This window comes from Rissa tridactyla, chromosome 1, assembly GCF_028500815.1.
Source record: "Rissa tridactyla isolate bRisTri1 chromosome 1, bRisTri1.patW.cur.20221130, whole genome shotgun sequence".
Taxonomy (NCBI): Eukaryota; Metazoa; Chordata; class Aves; order Charadriiformes; family Laridae; genus Rissa; species Rissa tridactyla.
This window is the reverse complement of record NC_071466.1, coordinates 19,482,640-19,503,565: the sequence shown is the minus strand read 5'-3', so window position 1 is coordinate 19,503,565 and position 20,926 is coordinate 19,482,640. Positions and strand designations below refer to the sequence as shown.

Genomic DNA, 20,926 nt, shown 5'->3' with positions numbered 1-20,926 from the left:
CTTCAAAAGGATGGGGGAAGATACAGAGAGAAGTGAGAAATGAGTGTTTCAGAGGGAAAAGCAAAAGAAAAAGTGTCTGAGGGGCAGGTAAAATAGATATGTGAAAATGGTCATAGGAGTCATGCAGCGGTTACCCCTTGTAATAAGACAACAGAGTAAACTACTGTGGAAAGGGCAGACTGATACCCTGAGATTGCTTTCTCAGCCCCTGAATTCTAGTCAACTCTGTCTGCTGTAGCATTTTCACATCTAGTTTTCTTTTTTTAATTTTTATCTAAGGTATTTTGTGAGAGGCCTTGGGCAAAGTCACAGTCTCCTCTTCACCTCATCTGACTAAGATTTCTTTAAGCAAAGCGTTCCCTTGCCAAGGACAAGGCTTGGAAGCAGTGGGAGGATGCAACAATTTCCCCCCATGACTGCTGGCCACATGCCCTTGGTGGGTCAGGCCAGTCCATGGCCGTGCTGCTCAGCAGCTGCATTGCTCATGCTGCTCGATTGTCAGTCCTCTCGGTGGGGATTCTCAGTAATTCCTGACACTGGCCAAGACATCTCAAAGGACTTGGGAGTCTTGTTGCTACGTGGAAACCCAACTTAGGTACCTAAGAATGGGCTCCATGGAGTGACGTTCCTAGCTGCAGTGATGGGCTGTTTACTGAAGGCGAAAAATAAACGTAATGCATTAAAGAGACAGGGGAGCATATTGGAGGAGTAACACTGGAAGACAGCAAAATATCCCAGGACAGTACTGGCACTGCTCACAGTCCTGAAAGAGGAAAGGATGAAGACAAGCTTCTGGAAAAACAGACGTACACAGTAGAACAAAATAGACTTCACACTCAGTCTCCCAATCTGAAAAATTGACAGACCTTTTTTGTGTGTTTGTTTTTTCGATTTCTTCTTTAAAAAAAACAAACCCAACAACAAACCAGAAGCTGCTTTTTAAATTTATCTGTAAGAAGAAGTCTGAGGGAACTCACAGCTTTACTCAAACAGCAGAAAAACCAGACAGCTCACCATTCCGGCCACAGAAACACAAACAGTTCACAGTAACTCATGAATGAGCTGAACATGCCAGTAAAACAAGGATATAAAGTAAGTTTAGTCACAGTGATTCGTTGTAGTGTTACGTGTCTTTTTCTCCAAGGCACACTTTGTAGTCGTTGTGCCTTAGGGGTAAGCATCATCTGATTTTCACCTCTGCCTGCACCGTCAAGCTCTGTATAAGAACTGGTTGCCCTCAGCCTAGATTATAGTCAGTGCAAAGATGCAGGCTCTTGCTGCTGCGATTCAGCCGTTTGATGTTTTAACGTCTACTTTAAGATGAAGTCATTCAGTCTCAGTGATTATTTCCCTCCACTAACCGTAACGGGTGTCTAGCGTATTTGAGGTAAGAAATACATATCTATATTGTCAACACTTCAACCGAAGCTAGCACCTGCTATGCTGCTTTACTTTGTAGATGTCTATATCACACATAGGATGACTATCGCCTCATTAGTGCTTTTTGTTTGTCCTTTGTTGCAGATGTTGAGGGTTGGTCATTGTTCGGCAGTGTCAGGCTCCAGCCTGTGCCCACACTCCTCTTCGTGAGGGCCTCCAGCTCTGGGGGCTGAGACAAGCACGAGCCATGGAGGCTTTTGTGAAATTTAAGCCACCTGAACGTGACCCCTCATGGGCCTAGCAAAATCACAAGGGCATCAGAAGCTATGACTGATCCAGGTTTGATCTGATTTGCCATCTGGGCTCTGGCATGGTGCTCTTACACTGCTGGCGATGCTTTGGATTTGGAGACCACTGCAGTGTCTAGTGTAGACAAGGAGAGTGACCATCACAGAAGAAAAGACGTGCTACAGCTTTGCTTACTGAAAGCCTGGCTGATGAAAACCTAGGTTGGTGGGTACCAACACACTGTATCTACCGCATCAGTCAGTCTGAAAGATGCTCATTCTTACTTTCCTGCTCCCTCATATCTCATCCCTTGAACTATTCGGAGAACAAACCCTATCAATAAATGGTTCCCTAACCTCTCAGAAAGGGTTTCACTGACTAGTACTAAAATACCCAGTGAATAATCATGACGGCTTCGAGTCCCTCCTCTCTAAGGGCTTAAAAGCACTTCACGAACGTGCAGGGACTCAGACTCTCTCTGATAAGGGCCTGCATGCTGCGGTAAGAAACAAACCACCTTATTGTATTTTGCAGGTGACATCCCTAATGACCAGAAAACAACTCAAGCTCTGTCGATATTATAAGAACGTTTGTTGTTTTATTCTTTTTGGTGGGTACAAAAACCACAGTTTCTTACACAGAACAAGATTATAAATAATATCTGTAACATGAGTGACCCGTAGTCTCTTTTGATTCTACACTGCAGACTGATGACGTACTCTAAACATTTTATCATTTTGTTTCTTGTATTAGACAGATGCAAATCTGTGGAACACGGAATGATGGAACAGAATGAAGGTAACAGCAAACAAGAGGATGACCAACGACTTTTATAAAAAAAAAGTCTCTGAATTTTATTACAGTGATGGCATTTTATATCAATTATTGCAATGAATTGTTCCCTAAGATGGTTAGAAAAAACAATTGTGTTGTCCTCTACCGAATTTACATCAGTTAAAAAGCAAGCATGTTTCAATATTCCTCTTTTTTTCAAAGAAAATGTAAATAATTTCTTTATTTTTTCATAGGATTTACATATTTATTATTTTCTTATCACAGTTTAGTGATTCATTTCTACAGCTGAACAGCTGAGTATTCTTCCATTGTATATATTGATGTTCTGGAGACACAGGTTAGCATGTTCATTGACTTCTATAGCTATTTTTCTCTCTTTGTCAAGACAAAGACCAAAATGTTGTCCTTTCTGAGCATGTTCTTCACAGTTTAATGCGCTAAATTGGCAAGTCTTATTAGTTTTAAGTCCACTCAAGTGAAATTTGTTGCTGTTAATACACCCTTCCCAGCCCCCTCCCCCCAACAAAACTAAATTATGAATTTTCCTGATATAAAATCTGAGTTTGGGTTTCCGAGCTGAGCTCATGCACACATTGTTGCTGATGATGTCTGGCGCATTTGGACGTACTTCCCTTTCTCAGCCAAATTATCAGTTCATCAATGACACTCCTATGTCGTTACAGTCTGTGCTGTGTTCCCATCAGTCACCAACACAGTTTGATTAAGGCACTCAATTATTTTTTTGGTTTTTATGGTAGGTCCGATGCAATTACAGCCAATCCTGAACTTTGCCTAATTGCAGTTCCAGTATGCACGGCCTTCGGGCAGTCGGGAGTCAATACGCGTCCGTTTTCTCCCACACTCCCTGTGATGGATAATCTGGCTTTGTTTCTTATGGCTTCAGAAAAGGTAAGCTAGGTTGGAAAAAAAGGAGAAGAGAAGACAGTGTTACAACGTTTCTGTCCTTCAACAAACCGGGACACAGCAAACACCAAAATATTAAATTTTAGACATCTGCATTTTTTTCTTGTTAAATATAATTAATTATTAAATAGAATTAATTATTAAATATAATAATAGCAATAATCATAAATATAATACATAGCATTTAAGTCTACTAGGGGAAAAAGACTAGCAATTCTGAGGGTAAATTTCATTACAGTAAATCATTATTGATATAAATATAAAACCCAAATTTGTTCAAGAAATTAACAGAAAAGGCAATACCTTCACCTAAACTGCTTCAAACTACATTTATATACAGTGAAATGAGAATCAAGACCTTTTATGATCCTGAATGCATTAGCATCTGTGAATAAAGTCATGCACAGGTGTTTATAGGCTTAGGCCTTCAACTAGGAACGTCAAGATAAAATTTAAGTACTAAAAATTGTTTATAAATCGCAATAGCTGTACCAGCTATCTTTGTGACAATTCTATGGATCAAATCTAAACAAATTATTATTTCTTTTCACAATGCCCATATTTAATATCAGTAAATCTGAGAGCTGTCCTCAAATCTCTTTTCATATATATATACTTTTTCCTACCATTAGAGAAGGCGGGAACTTTCAAAGGAAATGTAGTTTATTGAAAGAAAATACAGTTTTCTATAGTTTACTACATCAAGTCTAAATCTTCCACAGGAAGGTTTAAATTTTTCTTACCTCAAAATCTTTACTTTCAGGTAAATCAGAACAAAATATCTTGTTTAGGGACTAACTGACTCAAGCAAAAATTTGGATATGTTAAAATAAAATAAACTTCTACTTATGCCATCTAACTTTAGTCATCCAAAAATCAGTAACAGCTAAAAGAGCTCTCTCATGTGTAGATAGAAAAAGCCAAGACGACTAGTTGACTAAATGATTTCCAGATGACTAGAATTAGGGAAGTGTCTAAGGTCAACCAATGCAGCAAGGACATGTGGAACAACAGGCGCCCAAACTACGCTATGTTGAAACAGATTTCAAAGGTACCATGTTAAGATATCAATTAGTGGGTGATTTATACCAGCAAAAGCTACAGCCTATGCAACTAACTCATATAACTGGTGTGCAGGGATGCAATCTGAAATACCAACTGGAAAGAGAGACAGGAGGATGCATTCACATAGGAGCAAAGGGATGACAAACATCATAAAACCATTTTATTTGCCTTATTACTGATCTCTGCATTTAGAACTTTGTCCCTCTGAGCCCGGTTTCTCCTTCTGAGGTAGCAGTGAAATCCTGAGCTAGGGTTTGATACACTGAAGGCAATTTTATACATGAGTGTGTGTGTATAGGCGTAAGGGAGGTTCCTTAGAAGTCCCAAATGTTTTCACTGCTTCTGGGTGCACTTCTATGAAAATGCACCAGTCTAATATTGCATTGCTATCAGTGGCTCCTTCAAAAAAGAGTTCTCGTAAGTACAGCTGCTGTTGTGACACAGCTGGAGCCTGGATGTAAGAGCAACTTTCCAAATTGATTACCCGGAAAACCTCAGCCCTCACGAGCAGCCGAATTCAGGAAAAGGCCTCAGGTTACAGAAGGCGTTATGGCATTCCCCTTATGCTGAAAGACCTTGGCTTTGATAATCATCAATTGCAATGTCCAAAGTCACCCTTTGAAAAGTTTCCCCGCTGCCACAGTACTTTGTGACAGGGACTGTCGCCAAACATATCTTGACCGAATTCAACAGCTAGATATTAAAAGGGAGGGAGAGGTAATGAGGGAGTGGGGACCTGGGCCCACGCAGTATCAAAATCCTCAGCTACTCCCCAGCAGCAAATAAAAATCTATGCATCTGCAAAGCACAGACACAACGCGATGTGGTGTAGCCCCACACAGTGCATGTCCAGAGCCCCATCGCAAACGGATGCCAAGGACTGGTAACTGCCTGCAGAAACGCACAGAACATGTTTTGGTCAATGGCAAGAAAAAACAAAGGTGCTTTAGTTTTGGGGAGGGACGAGAGTCCAAACCAGATTGTAATGCAAACTTGGATGGAAAAGGTACATCTTACTCCAGGTGTGCTAAATTTCCCAGAAAGTCCTCATTATGTACCAGCATCTCTCCTTCACTTTGATCAGCTGTCTGTTCATGGCCATTCAGGGTTTGCCACTGGGAAATCTGAGAGCGAACCCAGATTTATATGGGATATACGAGTTATATGCAACTGTGGTTTTGTAGCTCAGTCTATACAGCTTTCTGGCCATTGCCAACACACTCAGGACAGAAAGACAGTAAAAAGGGATCCACCAAAAAAAAAAAATAATCAAATAACAAACAGTTTCTCAGCAGCCTTCCACAGAATAACAGAAAAAGCTGCAATAAACAACTCCTCTCTTCTCACAGGAGAGGTTAACAACAGTTCAGCAACACACCACAGAAATGACCCAGACAGTTAACAAAGCCAGGAGGAGCAGGTCAAACTTGTACTCGGGAAGGTGCCATAAAACCAACTAACCAGGTGCTATATTTTAAACTACGCTATGGGTAATAAACAAGGGTAATATTTGGCTTAACTGTGCTGTTACAATTTCAGATTTTTGGCCTGGTGGCAGAAACATTTTCAGGAGAGGCTGGGTTGAGAGGGAAAAGTCTTAGTATTTACTGTGACTATTACTCAAATTGTGAAGGTGTCTGTGCAGTAAGTGTATGCAGTTAATAGTGATAATGCATTTGTCATTAGTTTTGATTAAAGTAGTTGTGGAATTCATCACGTGAAAACACTTAACTGCGCTGTTCCTACTGGGAAATGGGAATTTAGGAAACTGATATCTTCAGTCTATATAACACAAATATCCTACCCTGTGGGGGTTCTTTTGTTGTTCAGGCTCCTCCAGTACCTGGGTCACATGGAGGTGTCTTTGGCGCAAATATTTAAGATGAACTTTTAATGAATTTTTCTATCTTGAATATGAAATTGGAAGTGTACAAGTCAAAATAAGCGCATTACACATTTACTGAGCCACCCTGTAGCACTTCACCTTTTTTTTTGTAATTAATGTCATAATTTTTTCATTCCTTTTTTGTAGTTTTGTAATTAATTTCATTAATTATAAACAACAGCATAGGATGGGAGAGCAAGAGAAGGCAGCTGAACTGGAAGCTGGTTCATGAGCTTTATGGCCCACTGAGAAGGCCACGGAGAGGTGGTGGTGGCTGGCTGGATACTGGGACAATCTCTTTGAAAGCCTCGGGGTTGGGGGTGAGGAACTCAGTGGGGCTGAGCTCCCTACAGCAGCGGGAGAGGAGGCTGTGAGCCTCTGCACTGTTCTCAGCGCATCAGCTCAATGGGTCTACTAAGGGCTCACGACTGATACACAAAAACGTTAAACTGCTGCCCAGGGGAAGGGGAAGGGATTGTTTCCTCCTTAAAGCGAACTTCCTTCCCTGCCTTCAGCAGATTCAATAGCCTCTCGTCCCATCTGAATGCCTTTATCCCACACATACAGCCTGGTCCTTTATCATACAGACTAGTCCTTTATAATACAGACTAGTCCACACATACAGACTAGTTTCACGTTTTCATTTTCTGCTGCCTCCCAGGCAGGTGAATTTCCCTGAGGCAACTCACTTTTGACTGGATTAAACTACAAGAAAAACATGGTAATGAATATTAATTGTCAAGCGGGTTATTTAAGCTATTTCATATTAGTTTAAAAAATCTACTATTAAAACTATTTGATGTTAGATTAAAAAGTCAGCGTATTGGTTACTCGTGCAGGTTAGAATCACCAAGCATCTTTCCATATTAGCAAGTTTTAGTCCCAATACGATCCCTTTACTCCTTGGATGGATAAACGTATCAAAGGTTTTGAAATGCATGACAGACATATTTCTGCAGAAATATGCGTAACCAGGGTTGTGGGCTCTGTACTGCTGCCAGCTAACAGGGGTTTGTGACCAGCACGACTATGAACAGATGGCACAGTCACCCTGAGCAGAGCACGGCACACAGGTAACCCCGCGCTGCCTGCATGGCCAGGGATGGCCAGGTGTTGCCAGGAGAGGATGGATGGACCTTGGCAGTCTTCCACATATAAGCATATAAGCGTTTTTATAGGAAGTTCACGTGCTGAAATTTCTCAGGTAAATATTACGGCAAATAAGTAGAATAAAGAATTTCAGAAGTCTATAAAGATTTGCTCAAAATCCTAGTTATTTCTATTTTTTTTTTTTTGTGAATTTTTAAATGCCTGCACCCTAAAATGTTTTTAAGAGATTATTGGAAGATTATTACTGACCCAAACAAGAATTTCAATAAAATAAAATGCAACATGGGCATTTTTTAATATATTTTTTTCCTATAAGAATTCATCTCTATATTGCAACAAGTCCAACAAAACCCCGGACTTTAGAGAAAGGTACTTATGATCTTTCCTTAAAAAATAAAACTTAGTTAGCCCTAATTTTTATTTCAAGAAAACAGTAAGGCAAAACTAAATTCTACAGGTATAATCATAGTGTTTGTTGCACTGGAATCACAGAGCTGGGTGGGAACCCAAGGGACTGTCAAGTCATGCCATGCTTAGCCCGTTTGGCTCAGGTCAGTATTTGAATGAAAGCTCTGGCTTTTTGTTTGCTTTCTTTAAGACTATATTTTAGATGCATTGCACCCTGTAAACTTGATAAGGAACACGTTTTCTGGGACTCTTAGTTTTATACCAGCCTGGGGACACTCTCATTTGTGGGCACATCACTAATGAATTTAAAGGAAAGTAAAGAGATGTCTTCATTTGCATTTTGCACAATTACTTGCACAGGATTATTTCTTTTTAAGACCTTTTTTACTGACAGGAGGCAGTGAACTTGGGAGAGGAATATTAGCATCTGGAAGTCCTGATTCCCAGTTCACAGTAATGAATACTGGCCTATATGCTTGGAGTCCCCCGACATCTACTATACCTCACATTTTCACTAGTGAACAAAGTGGACGGCTAAGACTTTTTTTTTTTTCACATTGGGAAATTGGGCAGCTCTGTTACAATTAATCATGACCCAGGGTCATGACTTTTTGTACAACAGTGAACAAAAGAAAACTACACAGTGACAGTATCTTTGGGATAGTTTCCCAGCCAGCGTATGCCAAGCCCCCTCCCTCGCCCCCCGAGAACCCACCTATTCCTTGCAGCGCTCCAGCTAGCATGCTCAAACACCATTCTCTGCTCACTCTGTGTTTGCTCTGTACTGTATGGTTCGGTATTGTACCGGCTGTGCCTTTAGACTGTAAGCTCCTCGGGACAGGGACCTGTTATGTGTTTGGCACACTTCACCTATTGTACAGCGCCGTGTACTCCAGCGCTATATAAATAATAAATAAAAGATAAGAATTGTATCTCCAGTTGTTTCCTCCACATTTTTTTTTTAGGCGGCAACATAAAAATTATACTCTTCATCTCCTCTCCTTAAATTTTTGTTTCCTACTTCCACTGTAGGGATGGCTCAGTGATTTCAGGAAAACGTAGCTCAAGCTTTTTCTTAACACAGGAAACACGTGGCTTGCTATTTGCAAGGGCAACGGAGCTCTAGGTAGCATGAAAGGGCAGGGTCCTAGCTGCACCTTTGCTTTTAAAGCAGCCAGTACAGCTTGGGAGCTATGTAAAAGCTATATTTAGAAGCTCAATTTGCTGCTACGTGCCATTTCCAAAGGTCAGAGAGTTGATTTGACTAATGATTAGTTGGCAAGATACTCACTGCACGGACAAGAACAAGTACATTAGTAAACCACCCCTGCACGCCTACCCAGGGGAACTGTGCAGGACGCAGCTCGGCAGCATCAGCGGTTCAGTCTCGACATCACCGCGTCAACATCTAAAATACACTAGTCCTGAGCTAGGTAAGGGGGTACGTTACTGAAAGCCGAGGATGATAATCAAGGCCTATTCACTGGTTAGTGACTTTTTGTGGTTATTATAGTGGGCAAAGGTTGACCTGAAGTAGGATATTGTGAAAAAAAAATGCCACACAATGAGCATAAAACATGTACCAAAGGGAGGGGGAAGGAATGGTGTGGGGAGGACGAAGAGAAGGTAAAACAACATTTAGACTTCTTGTAACAGTGGCTTGTCTTCCGTTAAGTTAACTATGGTTCAGTGACGTTGCCTATCCTAAATCTTGATTATAATGAGGTCCCAGTTAGGGCCAACATTGAATAATAAAGGCTTACAGCAATTTGTCACTAGCAGAGTGCAAACCTTCAGGAAAATAGACTGGCCAATCAAGTAATTAAACACTGGCCCTCTGAATATATATTTTATGATTTCAAATAGTCGTCATCTCCCAATTGATTCGACAACATTGAGTTGTTAAAAATATATTTTTTGCGTTAAAAATTCCTTGCAATGCAGATGTCTATTAGCAACATATAATAGTATACTGTACATCTGCAGCCAAAAAAACTGAACCACTTTGCACTGAAGTTTTCCAAAATATAAAGCTCTGTTCAGAAGCAAGCACCACTAGACAGACATGTCACAACACTGCGTTACAAGATGCATCACCCACTCACTGTAGTAGGCCCTAAGTCCTACCCCTAAATTTTAATACTTTCGGTTCCATATACGTTGTAACCTTCTCTATAAGTTGCTAAATTCTGGGTATTCTGCGAGGAAGTTGGGTTAAAAGTCTGTGCACTCTTTGCCACCTTCATTCGTTTCGCCTCTGCCCTGGACTTGTAACAGAACTCTATCAAAGCCACCAGCATTGCCAAGCCCAAGCCTCCAACCAGAATGTAGAAGACTCCAGCAACGTTGCTGAGACTCAAGGCACTCGTCTTGTCCTGGGGAAACAGAAGCGACACAGTTAACCCCGGAAACCAGACCCCCGGGAGCACAAGCTACACATTAAAACATTGGAAATAGAAATAAATAACAACGTTTAGCTGAAATTAAACGACAGTTGTTTACATACTTCTCACAAAATTTGACCTATCTGGATCTATAAAATATATTTTAAGCACCTAATTTTCCTGGTCGGCATAAGAAATATTATAAGTATGTTGCCAACATATCAGGATGTCATTGCCTGCTTATCACAAAGCATTACTTCCACGAAGTGGAGAATTAAACAATGACATGTCTCGCTCTCTTTAGCACTGATACAAAACTGCATTTACGTAAAGCTCTTTAAAAGCTTTGAAATCCAGAAATCCATTTACATCAGACAAGACTCTGCTTGATCTTTACGAAAACAGTAATTGTATTCATGGTAGGCATTGCTGTTAATTTAAAAGATCCAGACTGAGTTTCTGATACTTAAATAACAGGTGAAAATAACATGTGAGGCTTAAGTTATTTCTCTGAGCAAACACTTCCTTTGAAAGTGCACACTGTACCATACACATCATGATGTATTTGCCTCTTACCGATTATTGTATTTTGTTTTTATTTTATTATAGATACAGTTCTGGAACATGCCCATGGACTACTAAGGCTCAGTAATAGTACAATTCTATATAGCAATTTCTGAAATCTTACACATTATTTATAATTTAGACAACGAGAACTTTCTTTAGCAAATTATTAAATATGCATAATTTTATAAACTATCACCTTCTTGGACGTACTGTAGTAAATAACTATTCTACATTTCTCTGTACTTCACTGCTTAGTTATGAATCATAATTTTTGGTTTGAAATCCATCTGCATTTTTAGCACAGTTCTCAAGGAACTCTCTCAGGATTGACTTCCATATACTACATCGTGCGCCTTAAGATACTTATAAAGCTTTATTCTTACGCAGACTATATAATCTTTACCTAAAGAAAGGAGAGTACTTAACTTCCGATTGTAATCTCTATGAAAATTTAACTTACGAAGTATGCAAAACATTTGGATGTTTAATTTAAAGAGGCACTATTTATTGTGCAATCCGTAGATTAGCACAGTAACAATTCCTACAGACGTATAGAGGTGCTTGGGGCTTATAGCTGGGTTCTGCTTTGTCTGTCTCTTTTTAGCTGGCTAAGAGGACTCTGAGTATCTTGGAGCTGACTCTGTTCTTCTGGTGGCAATTGCTAACATGGTGCTTGCAAACAAGGAGGAGGCAGGACTGAGGAAGACCTGTGGTGGGTGGAGGCTTTCTCAGCTGTCATTTACAGGTGCTCTGCCATCCTCTTAACTGCTTTTCACTCGTTTCTCCAAAGGACTCACCAGAAAAAGCAAAATGTGTTGGCAGTTTGTTTCCCAGGTTAATTTTACCCCCTATCCAGCAGGTATGCAGCAAGCGGTGGCTGCCCATCACGCTTTCCTTTTAGCTCTGGACGGCACATGCTGGCACGGGGACAGGCAATGTGAAGAAATTTCAGACTCCCCGAATACAGGGCTGGCACTGACTGTGGTGCTTCCCAGCCATCAGAAAATACCCGCTTCTGCGTTTGTCCCCAAATAGAGAGAAACTGAGAAGGCTCCACTCCCTGCAGCTGTCAAGACTACTGTTTGGGAAAGGACTAGGGTAAACACTGGAAGCTGTAGAAAGCTATTAATTAGTGAAGGCTTTCACTTCAAAGCTCAAGTTAAGTCTTCCTTGGCTCCTCAAGGAGCTGGGGACCCTCCCAAAGGGAGCCAGGCACAGCCACCCTGGGCAGCGATGAAAGGCAATCCTTCCTGCTAGCGTTTCTCCTTTCCCAAAAACTGCTGAGGGAGGCCAGCTCTGAAAGAAGGCGTGAAGGGACATTTCCCAAGCGGTCAACGGGGAAAGTCCATCCCCCCTAGGCAGCAAGAAAAAAACAAACCCAACCTGCCTCCCCCAAAATCAAAAAACTGCCTTGTAACTCTTCAACAGATGCCCTGAATGTGCAGGACGATGTTTGGTGATTTATATCACTGAAGACTTTAAAGACCAATAGTGCTTCTTTAAATTAAAGTGTAACCCCCATCAAGATGGGGCAAAGCCGATTCGTTCTGTGTCTACAGCTGCTTATTTTATTTCTAAGTCATTTTGTTTATTACTTCCTTTACTGCTTTGTGAACACGATAGTAGGTCCCGAACTGCAGCGACTGACCTTACTTCCAGAGTCCTTGGGTCCACATTCACCTTTATCGTACCACCATTTGTTTTTCAGCTTGTCTAAGACGCCTGCCTCACTGAGTTTCAAAACGGCAAGGTTTACAGGAGTTCTTCACGTGGAAAATAACATAAATAACATTATATATGTTATTTTATGTTATTCAAGTAAAACTACATAGAATCGCATTGCAAAGTGACAGAGCAGAGGCCACAGTGGGTGCTATGTCATGTACTGTTGGCCCAGGTTTAGAGACAGACATACGACCGGGACCTGCTCCATCGCTTTAGGTAACAGGCACATACTGCTGGGGAAAATTTGTAAATAAATAGTATGCAATTACTGTGAACCCAAAACTATTGGCTTAGGCACATTAACAACATACCCTTCAGCGACATATATAATACAACTGGATATATGACTTATGAAACAGATTCATTTGTGTTCCTTGCTTTCCATCTGTTTTCAGTTGGTGTGCATACAAACTAATAATATGACTTGGCTACAGCTATTTCATTTACTGCCCTCAAAATTACGCTGGCAAGAGAAAGGAGCTGCTTCGTGCAGTTTGCTGCCTGTAAGCACTTGGCAGAGACCTGTAACCGCCCCCAGCGCCGAGCGCCGCGGGTGCCAGCAGATCTGCAGGCAGGGATCTCAGGGGGAGAGCTGTGGTGCCCTTATCCTCAGCTAAGAACAAGAACGTGACAGTCGGTCTTTCATTTTAATTTCCTGTTTCAACGTTATGTTCAAATTCAAAGTTTTCCCTCAAATGTCACTTATTCAAATGAGTCTTTCAGGGGTCCCAGGCTGAGGATAAATTACTACTCAGAATATCTTCTCTGACTTGTGGTATTTGCTGTGGGTGACACAATGGAATTTAATAGTGAGATGAAACCTAGTCTGATGCCTCAGAGTCATGAACCACTATGGGTTTACACTGAAGTTACTTAAACTCAGCGAATAATCTCAGAGTATTATGGTAATGCCTCCCTTCATGCAGTTGTACCAGTTTATTTTCTAAAACCCTGATTAACAGACTTATTTTATGTACTTTCCACTTTGAATCACTGACTGTCCAATTCTTAATGTGGTAGGCACATAGATATCTATTTATGTGCAGGTGTGCATGAAAATACAATATATATCAGAGAAGGAGGTAGATAAAAATGGCATGGGATGGCTGGCCTTCTGGTGATGTGAAACGAGATAACCCCTGATCCTGTGTGTGACAGCAGATTCCTATGGGAAAATTAATCTCTCATAATACAACATAATCCATACATTGCTAAAATGGTAACTCATTAATTCAGGGCTTAATAAATAAATAAATAAACCAGTGCAAGCATTAATTAGTAAGTGTAACTCAACTACTAAAATAATTACTATAAAAGAGAAAGGGGGGTTGTAGTTACACTCTACAACTGGTTTAACCGAAAATCAAAGAATGCTTATGTATGAATATATTTGTGCATGTTTGTATATATATAGTAAATATACATGTAACAGCTCCTGAACCATGCATGCTACTCTTAGCTTTAGGGACCTTGTCTTTCCATGCATTCTGATTACTCTTTCTGTGTATATATATACACACATAAAGTAGCGGGGATTCACCCCACCTCAGTTTTTTCCACCCAGAAGCTAAGACCCAAGCTTGGCTGCCTGTCTAAGCTTCCCTGTAGTTAAAAGAAAAAGATCAGTACCTCCAAAAGATGGGCTTAGATACCGGTTTTAACAAAGGATGAAGCATGCTGTTGAGATGCCTGTCCCTGTTTACTACGGAGGAAGTCTCAGTGCCTCAGAGAAATGACAATTTTTGACAGCTACAGTTGGGTGAGAGGATTCCCAGGTGCTCTCAGGTGATCCCTTTAAGAAAAGGGAATGCTTCATCTGCTTTCCAAATCCCACACATTTAATTGATATCGGCTACTCTGCTTCTAGAACAGAAAACACCTATTTCTTGATCTTTTTCAGTATTCAAACTTACACTTTGTCTCCAGGCTTCCTGGGAGCAGGTTATGCAGGTTGATAGCGGAATATGAGAGTCCCACAACTGTGAAATGAGTAGGTAGCAGTTTGGGATGCTGGCAAGTTGCCTGTCAGTATGTTCCTCTGTTTGCGTCTAGTACAAGTGCGAAATAATTAATATTATTTGGATAGCCATCATCTGTAACATGTCATGCATTGACACTAAGCCACAGTTCAGTGCTCCTAAATCCCAGCAGTGTAACGGGGCTGGTTATGGCAAAGATAAGGGACATCCAGGTATTGTTCTCACAGGGAAAACCAGGAGCCCGCGTAGTTGTTGCAGATTAAACTGATTGAAGGGATAATTAGGACTCTAGATGAACTACCAAGACCAGCACCAAGCTGGGACAACAGATGTCTCCCACTCTTTTGCTTGTTTTTTCAGCACTAACGGTTTAGGTTTATAAAGCCTGATACAGGCAGGGATTTTTTCTTCTTTGCAGCTGTAGCTCCTTTAATGTCATGCTTTCTGCATCGTCTCTGCGAGGAAGCTCTCAGGTTTTCCTTTGGGAAAAGCAATCAATTTCATGCTTCAAATTGCCATGCGATCTTCAATACATAACTGAACGCAATGGCAATGGCCAGCACAGTTGAGGCAATTCCCACTTTTCACTGAAATACACACATGATGTGTCCGAGGCCAGGCCTTTGTTTCTCCTCTCCGCTACCGTCCTTTACATCGCCCCTCAGAGAGTCCTAGCTGTGATGAGGGACAGGGACTCTGAGCTAAATTTAAAAATATTTTACGCTTTCAGAACAGGATTTTTGTCCCACTACAAATCGGCCAGCTGTGATGGGAACAAGAACAACAAGAAGCCCAGACTGAGGGCATCCAGAGTGGAAAAGGAACGTTTTTGCTTATGCTTTTCAGAATAGCAACATATACCTGTTTGCAATCACAGTGATTGCAAATGTTGTGAATTTTCATGTATTTTAGGCTTTGATTTGTTTGGGTTTTTTTCATGTTAGTAGGAGATTTTCAACAGCTCCTATGGGAGATGAATCCCAGATCACCTTGACTTTCACAGCAAGTGGCTTATCTAGGCGTCTTTCCTCTCTTTGAAAATCTCCTCTCCAAAAAAGCATCATTTTGACAGTGTCAGTCACAAACTCGGAGGCGACAGCTTGTTACCACACTGCTTACACAAATGGTTGGTGAGTGCCCCCCCCCGATATTAAGGGGGGCAGAAATTAAAAATCAGTACGGTGTGCTGTACATAAGGAAGAGAAATCCACTTAAGTCATATACAGAGGATAAATCCAGCATTTAGAATTAAATTTCCTATCAAGTTCAGCCTTGTATACTCAATATTACAATGGAAAATTACTATAGATTTTTTCAAGTTGTTTAGTGATTCCTGAATTCCTAATATTGGGCTAAAACTTCAACTAGAGTGAACTGGCAGCGTTTGTAAAAATCAGTGTAGTTTTTGCGATGTACAGCTGCTGAGAATCTCCCTTGGTAAATATAAATAGGATCCATCAGCCTTAAATGCATGTAAGGATAATACATGAAAAATAACATAAATATATGGAGAAGAACGTGTCTCATGTGCCCACAGTGCAAAACTTCTGTGTGACAGCACAGCAGACCCTATTCTTCACCCACGTGCTGAAGTCAGCGGTGGCCTGGGTGCCTGACGTGGGTGCAGGGACACTGGTTTCCTACCTCTTCATCAAGTTCTCAGCCCTTCTACCTCTGCTCTCGGCTTCTTACTCATTTCCTCCTATCCTGTCATCAATCACTTGCTGTTGGAAGGGCTGATTTTTAAGAGCCTCGGGCTGGACCTTGTGCCAGCAACATCAGCGGAATCCCAGTGCCTTAAAACGGCATTAATGATGTTCTGACTTAGTTGCGTTCAGGACAACAAATGGGCAGTTACAGCATTTAAATTACAATACTGAGTGATTCTGAAACCAATACAGAATTTTGGTAGACAGGGATTTTAAAAATGCAATCACGAGTATGCTTTAGGAGCATTTTCATTACCCACTCATGGCTGAGCCATTAATTAAGTGTAAGGTCAGTCTCATCCGCTGAATGAAAAACAAGGGCCACTGTGCTCTCCTGAGGGCTGCCAGCAGAGACCGGAGGAGAGCTCCATCAGCACAGCTTCCTTCCACTCCTGCTTTTATAAAAATAACGGAGCAGAGGGGCAGACACTGTGTTTAAACGCCTTCCCATGCACCCCATGAAATGATGATGGCAAACAGCTAAGATCTGGGGTAATACTTTCAAAAGCACTCAAAACAATTGGGGACCCCAGGTTTATCTTCAAGCATGACTTAAATACTGAGGGCACCAGACCAGTGGTGGTTCATGCAGGGCAACTCTCTGAACCAACTTTTTGAATTTTGGAAGATTGTTCCTTAAAGGGAACAACGAATGGGGAGGCTAGAGATGAGGCAGAGAATGGAGGTAGAAGAAATCTTGTTTCACAGAGCAACACAAACCTTTGGAGAACGGCTGAGCTCTTGTGAAACTCATCAATTTCTGTAGTCATTTGTACTATCATGATGGGTTATTCTGGGTCTCGACTCTCATATTCTGAATAGTGAATCTCAAATAGAAACAGCACTGTTATCAGTCCAGTCTCGGGTGCTGTATTTCTTTCAGGAGAAGAGGATGTTCTTATTCTCGTTCATGACAGTAGGAAGCCCTGTAATTTGGACTGGAACTGCTAACAAAGCTCAGGGTTTGTTCTTTTTAAATTCATACAATGAAAAGAAGTATTAGCTAGAGACGCTGAAGAGCTTAGTTCAGGACTTGCTGGTAGCTCTCGGTTTACAACAACAGTGCATGGTGTCCTGGTTATTCCACTAACAATCATTTGCTAGCATATAAAATTAAAATATTTAGAGGCCCATTAATTCAGTAGAAAGGGTCTTATTGACGTTAATTGATCAGATCCTACAAGACTGAACAAGGAAATGGACTTCGTAGATGATAAATAGCTAACTAACACTTTTGGGAGGAACTAACACTTTTGAGAGTAGCTGTAGTTTAAGAAACAAGACCAGATGCTGCTTGCAACGCAGAATTTGAGAAATAAGGTAATGCCCGCTCATCCCCATGATGTGCCTGGTCCTACTGAATGTGGGCAGTGCGGGCACAGGATAGACCTGGGGCTTCCCGGAGGCACTGGTAATGCCTGCTCACTCCGCTGTGCCTGGGAAAAGGTGCGGCAAGAAGCAGGCCTGAGGTCTGATGAATGCTCCCGGCAGGCTGTATGTAGTCCTAGGGCCACAGGTTGAGAGCGCCATTGTGTTACCCATCCTTTGCTAACACTGCTCTGCCCACCGTATTTTCTACTGCACCCTGAACTGCCTGTGTCACCTGTTTTTCATTTTCATTGGCAACGTGTTCCTTCCTCCCTTCTGCATTCAGAGATCCTCCCTGTTCCTCCCTGGACTGCACTCCTTGCCGTTCTTCTCTATTCCCCCCCCCTCCTTTTTCTGTCACTTGCCATCACACCTAACTTGCTCCTTCAGCACTCCCAGACCTTTCCCTGGTGAAGCCCTGCCCGTCCCTCTGCCGTGAGCTCTTCCCTTTCCCTCCTTTGTGACTCAAAGCACCAGTGGCTGGTGATCAGGGAAAGTAAGTTAAAAGCATCCTTAGTTTGTTTGCTATCTAGCTTTTACCTCACCTTTCAACCACAGCAGGTTTGCGAGGAGTGCATTTTAAGAAAATGGAGGTATTTTAATGATGTGACTCCCTGCCTGTGACATTTTAAAAAATAAATAAACACCCCTCCCCCAATAACGGAAAATTTCAGGCTTGGGTGGAGCATGTAATAGTAGCAACATGGGAGATTTATGGTTCACTCGTAAACTCTCTGACAAGAAGTTGGTGTCTGCTCCACTTGCAGGTAAGTGCTATTAGGTCTAATACGTCTGAGCACTTTGGAAGAGAAAATAGAGACCACTTTTGCAACTGCGACTGCTGGCGAGCAGAGCGGTGGGGGAAAAACAGGTAGAGCAGCAGGATCGAAGGTAAAGTGAAGCGGATTAGGAGACCAGTTCTGGGTGAGTGCAGAACAGCCCAAGGGATGATCCCTGAGGCCAGGACACAGCATGAAAGAGCAGGAGGACTAAAGAAGGAGAGAAAATAGTAAGAAAAAATATATGTAGGCAACTGTAAAGAGAGCTATAAGCTGCGTATGACAGATCAGTCAAATTTAGTCATCTATATCTGACTAGCTCTGTGCCTGCACGGTTACCTATGCCACATTCTCTTATATATTGTTCACACACAAGCACATAAATAAATATTATTACATGCTACCTGGCATTTTTTTAATACCTTCATCCTCCCCCACCTCTATATCTTCCACGTCCACATCTTTGCTTCTTTTCAGCACAAGGCGGTTTCCCAAAAGGAAGCTGTGAGGAGGCAAGGAAGTAGTGGCACTGGCCACGTGGAAGATATGGAAATGCAAGAAGAATAAGAAGCTGTCACCACCTCAGCCTAAAATTCCCGCCTAATAAATTCTGCCTAGGGACCCACTGTGGATTTCAGTTCACTGGTAAGATACAATAAAATGTCAGTGTGAAGATATTTTAGCAGAAATTTGCCCTCCTATTTTGGATACTCATGTGAAAATTGTAATTTGTACCGGTATTGCTTGTGTCGATAGTGGATCCCTGAGCCTGGACCATGCATTAGATTATTGCTATGAGGCAGTCACACCGATTTGCACCCTTTTCCTTTACTGTCACTGAAAAATTATTTTGGCTACTACATTATAGTAGAAAATAAGTCTGAGCTGGTATTGGCTCCTGAAGGTTTCAAATTGCTCGTTCACAAGAGCAAGAAGATGCAGCTTTCTGAAAACTGGTGATAGATCTCACAGCAGAGATTGTTTTTGGGTTCCCCTTAGGGCGCTTAAACAAATGCAAATATTTTTGCTTTGACAGTAATTGCATACACCTAGATTTCAACTGCAGGTACCAGCAGTATTGTGCTACTGGTGAAGCTGTTTCGTCGCAGGTAAAACCCCAGCAGATGCACCAATTACTTTACATACTGTTTACCCGCTTTTGGTGACATTGAGGCTAACCTTGGAGTCACCTCCCCCGCTGCCACATTCTCCTTTGTCGTACCACCATTTGTTTTTCAATTTGTCCAAGAGGCCTTGTTCATTCAGTTTTAAAACTGCGAGGTTAACAGCATTTCTTGAAACGATAAAACATATTTTGTAAGAAACTGCACAGCTGTTAAGGTGTTAGAAGGAATGAGGACTTAAGCTGTTTATAAGCTTGATCCACACACTAAATAAACCTCTCATTTCCATATTTCAAAGCCCTTGGCAGCACAAATAATTGTAGTTATTTTCAGATGTGAAAAATGTGTTTCCAGTGTGGAAATGATTTTCAGAATGGCTTGGATTTTAACAAGAAAATTCTATCAACCAACCAAAACAATTTTTGCAAAATGACAATAAAACTCTGCCTGGAATTATAAACGATTTACACAGATTTGTTTGGATTTATATTTAGAGTATCTGTTTAGTGTGGGCCCAGGATGATTTTTCAAGTAGATGGGAAAAAGTATTCCCATATACTAAAGAAGCAAGATCCAGGCGGCCCCTATGCTGGATGCTGCCGGTCGCTGTGTCCCACACAGTTTTGATGTACAGCACACCACAGTGATCCCGCACAAGCTGAGGGCTGAGGCTGCAGAAACAGGCAGCGCGAGGCACAGCTGAAAAGAAGCACTAACAGCCTGCACGCTGACCATGATGCTGCCTAGAGAAAGTCAACAGGAAACAAGGCACAAAGAGGTGCCGGGAATCCTGCCCGTCCGAAGCCTCATCGCCGGCTGTAGGCACATCCGTACATTTGAGATGCAGACTCGAGAGGAGTCCAGCAAAGTAGAGGCTCAGCTGAAATGCAAGACCTGAGGTCTAGCTTAGTGCCGTGATGCCGGGGACTCCCCTGCTATCCTGGAAGAGAGCTCTGTCTCCCAGCCTGAAGGACACCCGCAGTGTCGGGGAGGAAGGCAGTGGTGGAGGGCATCGTCTCTGGGGAAACCTGGAGACAGTGCAGCCAAGCAGAAGCCCAAGAACTGGGAAGACCAAACCCAGCCCATTCACTGGGTGCTGAGATACCAGCAGGTAGTCAGGATGTCCTGAGGACTTCTCCCTGTGGGGTTTATACATGTTATGCTACCACTGGATGAAAGACGAATACTGCATTGCTAGCAGCACAATGGCGTAGGCACAACAGATGGAAAGGGGCTCCGTGAACCTGGTGTCCTCCCTCTCATGCTTAAGTGCTCTTTTTTCAGATGAGAGAAACACCTGCGAGACTTTGGATTTGTGCAGGCAGAGGGGGGTTGCTAACACGAAGGCTAAAGCACGGAATCACTGCTTCTCTATGAACTCAAGGCTGCTGGGAGTGCACGGAAACTCAGGAAAGAAAAGGACACAGCTTCATCAC

At 41.9% G+C, this 20,926-nt stretch overlaps 1 protein-coding gene across 2 annotated transcripts in view; it reads right to left on the bottom strand.

Moving 5' to 3' along the window:
* Positions 1 to 2,291: 2,291 nt before the first annotated feature.
* The window catches only part of GRIA4 (glutamate ionotropic receptor AMPA type subunit 4), a 229,394-nt gene continuing 210,759 nt past the window's right edge, over positions 2,292 to 20,926 (bottom strand). Inside the window, exons 14-17 of one of the 2 annotated variants that reach the window (XM_054187362.1) lie at positions 12,455 to 12,569; positions 10,096 to 10,230; positions 8,571 to 8,753; positions 3,247 to 3,377 (exon numbers count right to left, since the gene is read on the bottom strand). In XM_054187362.1, coding sequence (XP_054043337.1) covers positions 8,619 to 8,753; positions 10,096 to 10,230; positions 12,455 to 12,569 — 385 coding nt within the window. In that variant the 3' untranslated portion in view covers positions 3,247 to 3,377; positions 8,571 to 8,618. Of the gene's footprint in view, positions 3,378 to 8,570; positions 8,754 to 10,095; positions 10,231 to 12,454; positions 12,570 to 20,926 lie in introns of both variants that reach the window. The other variant, XM_054187354.1, reaches the window with a different exon arrangement.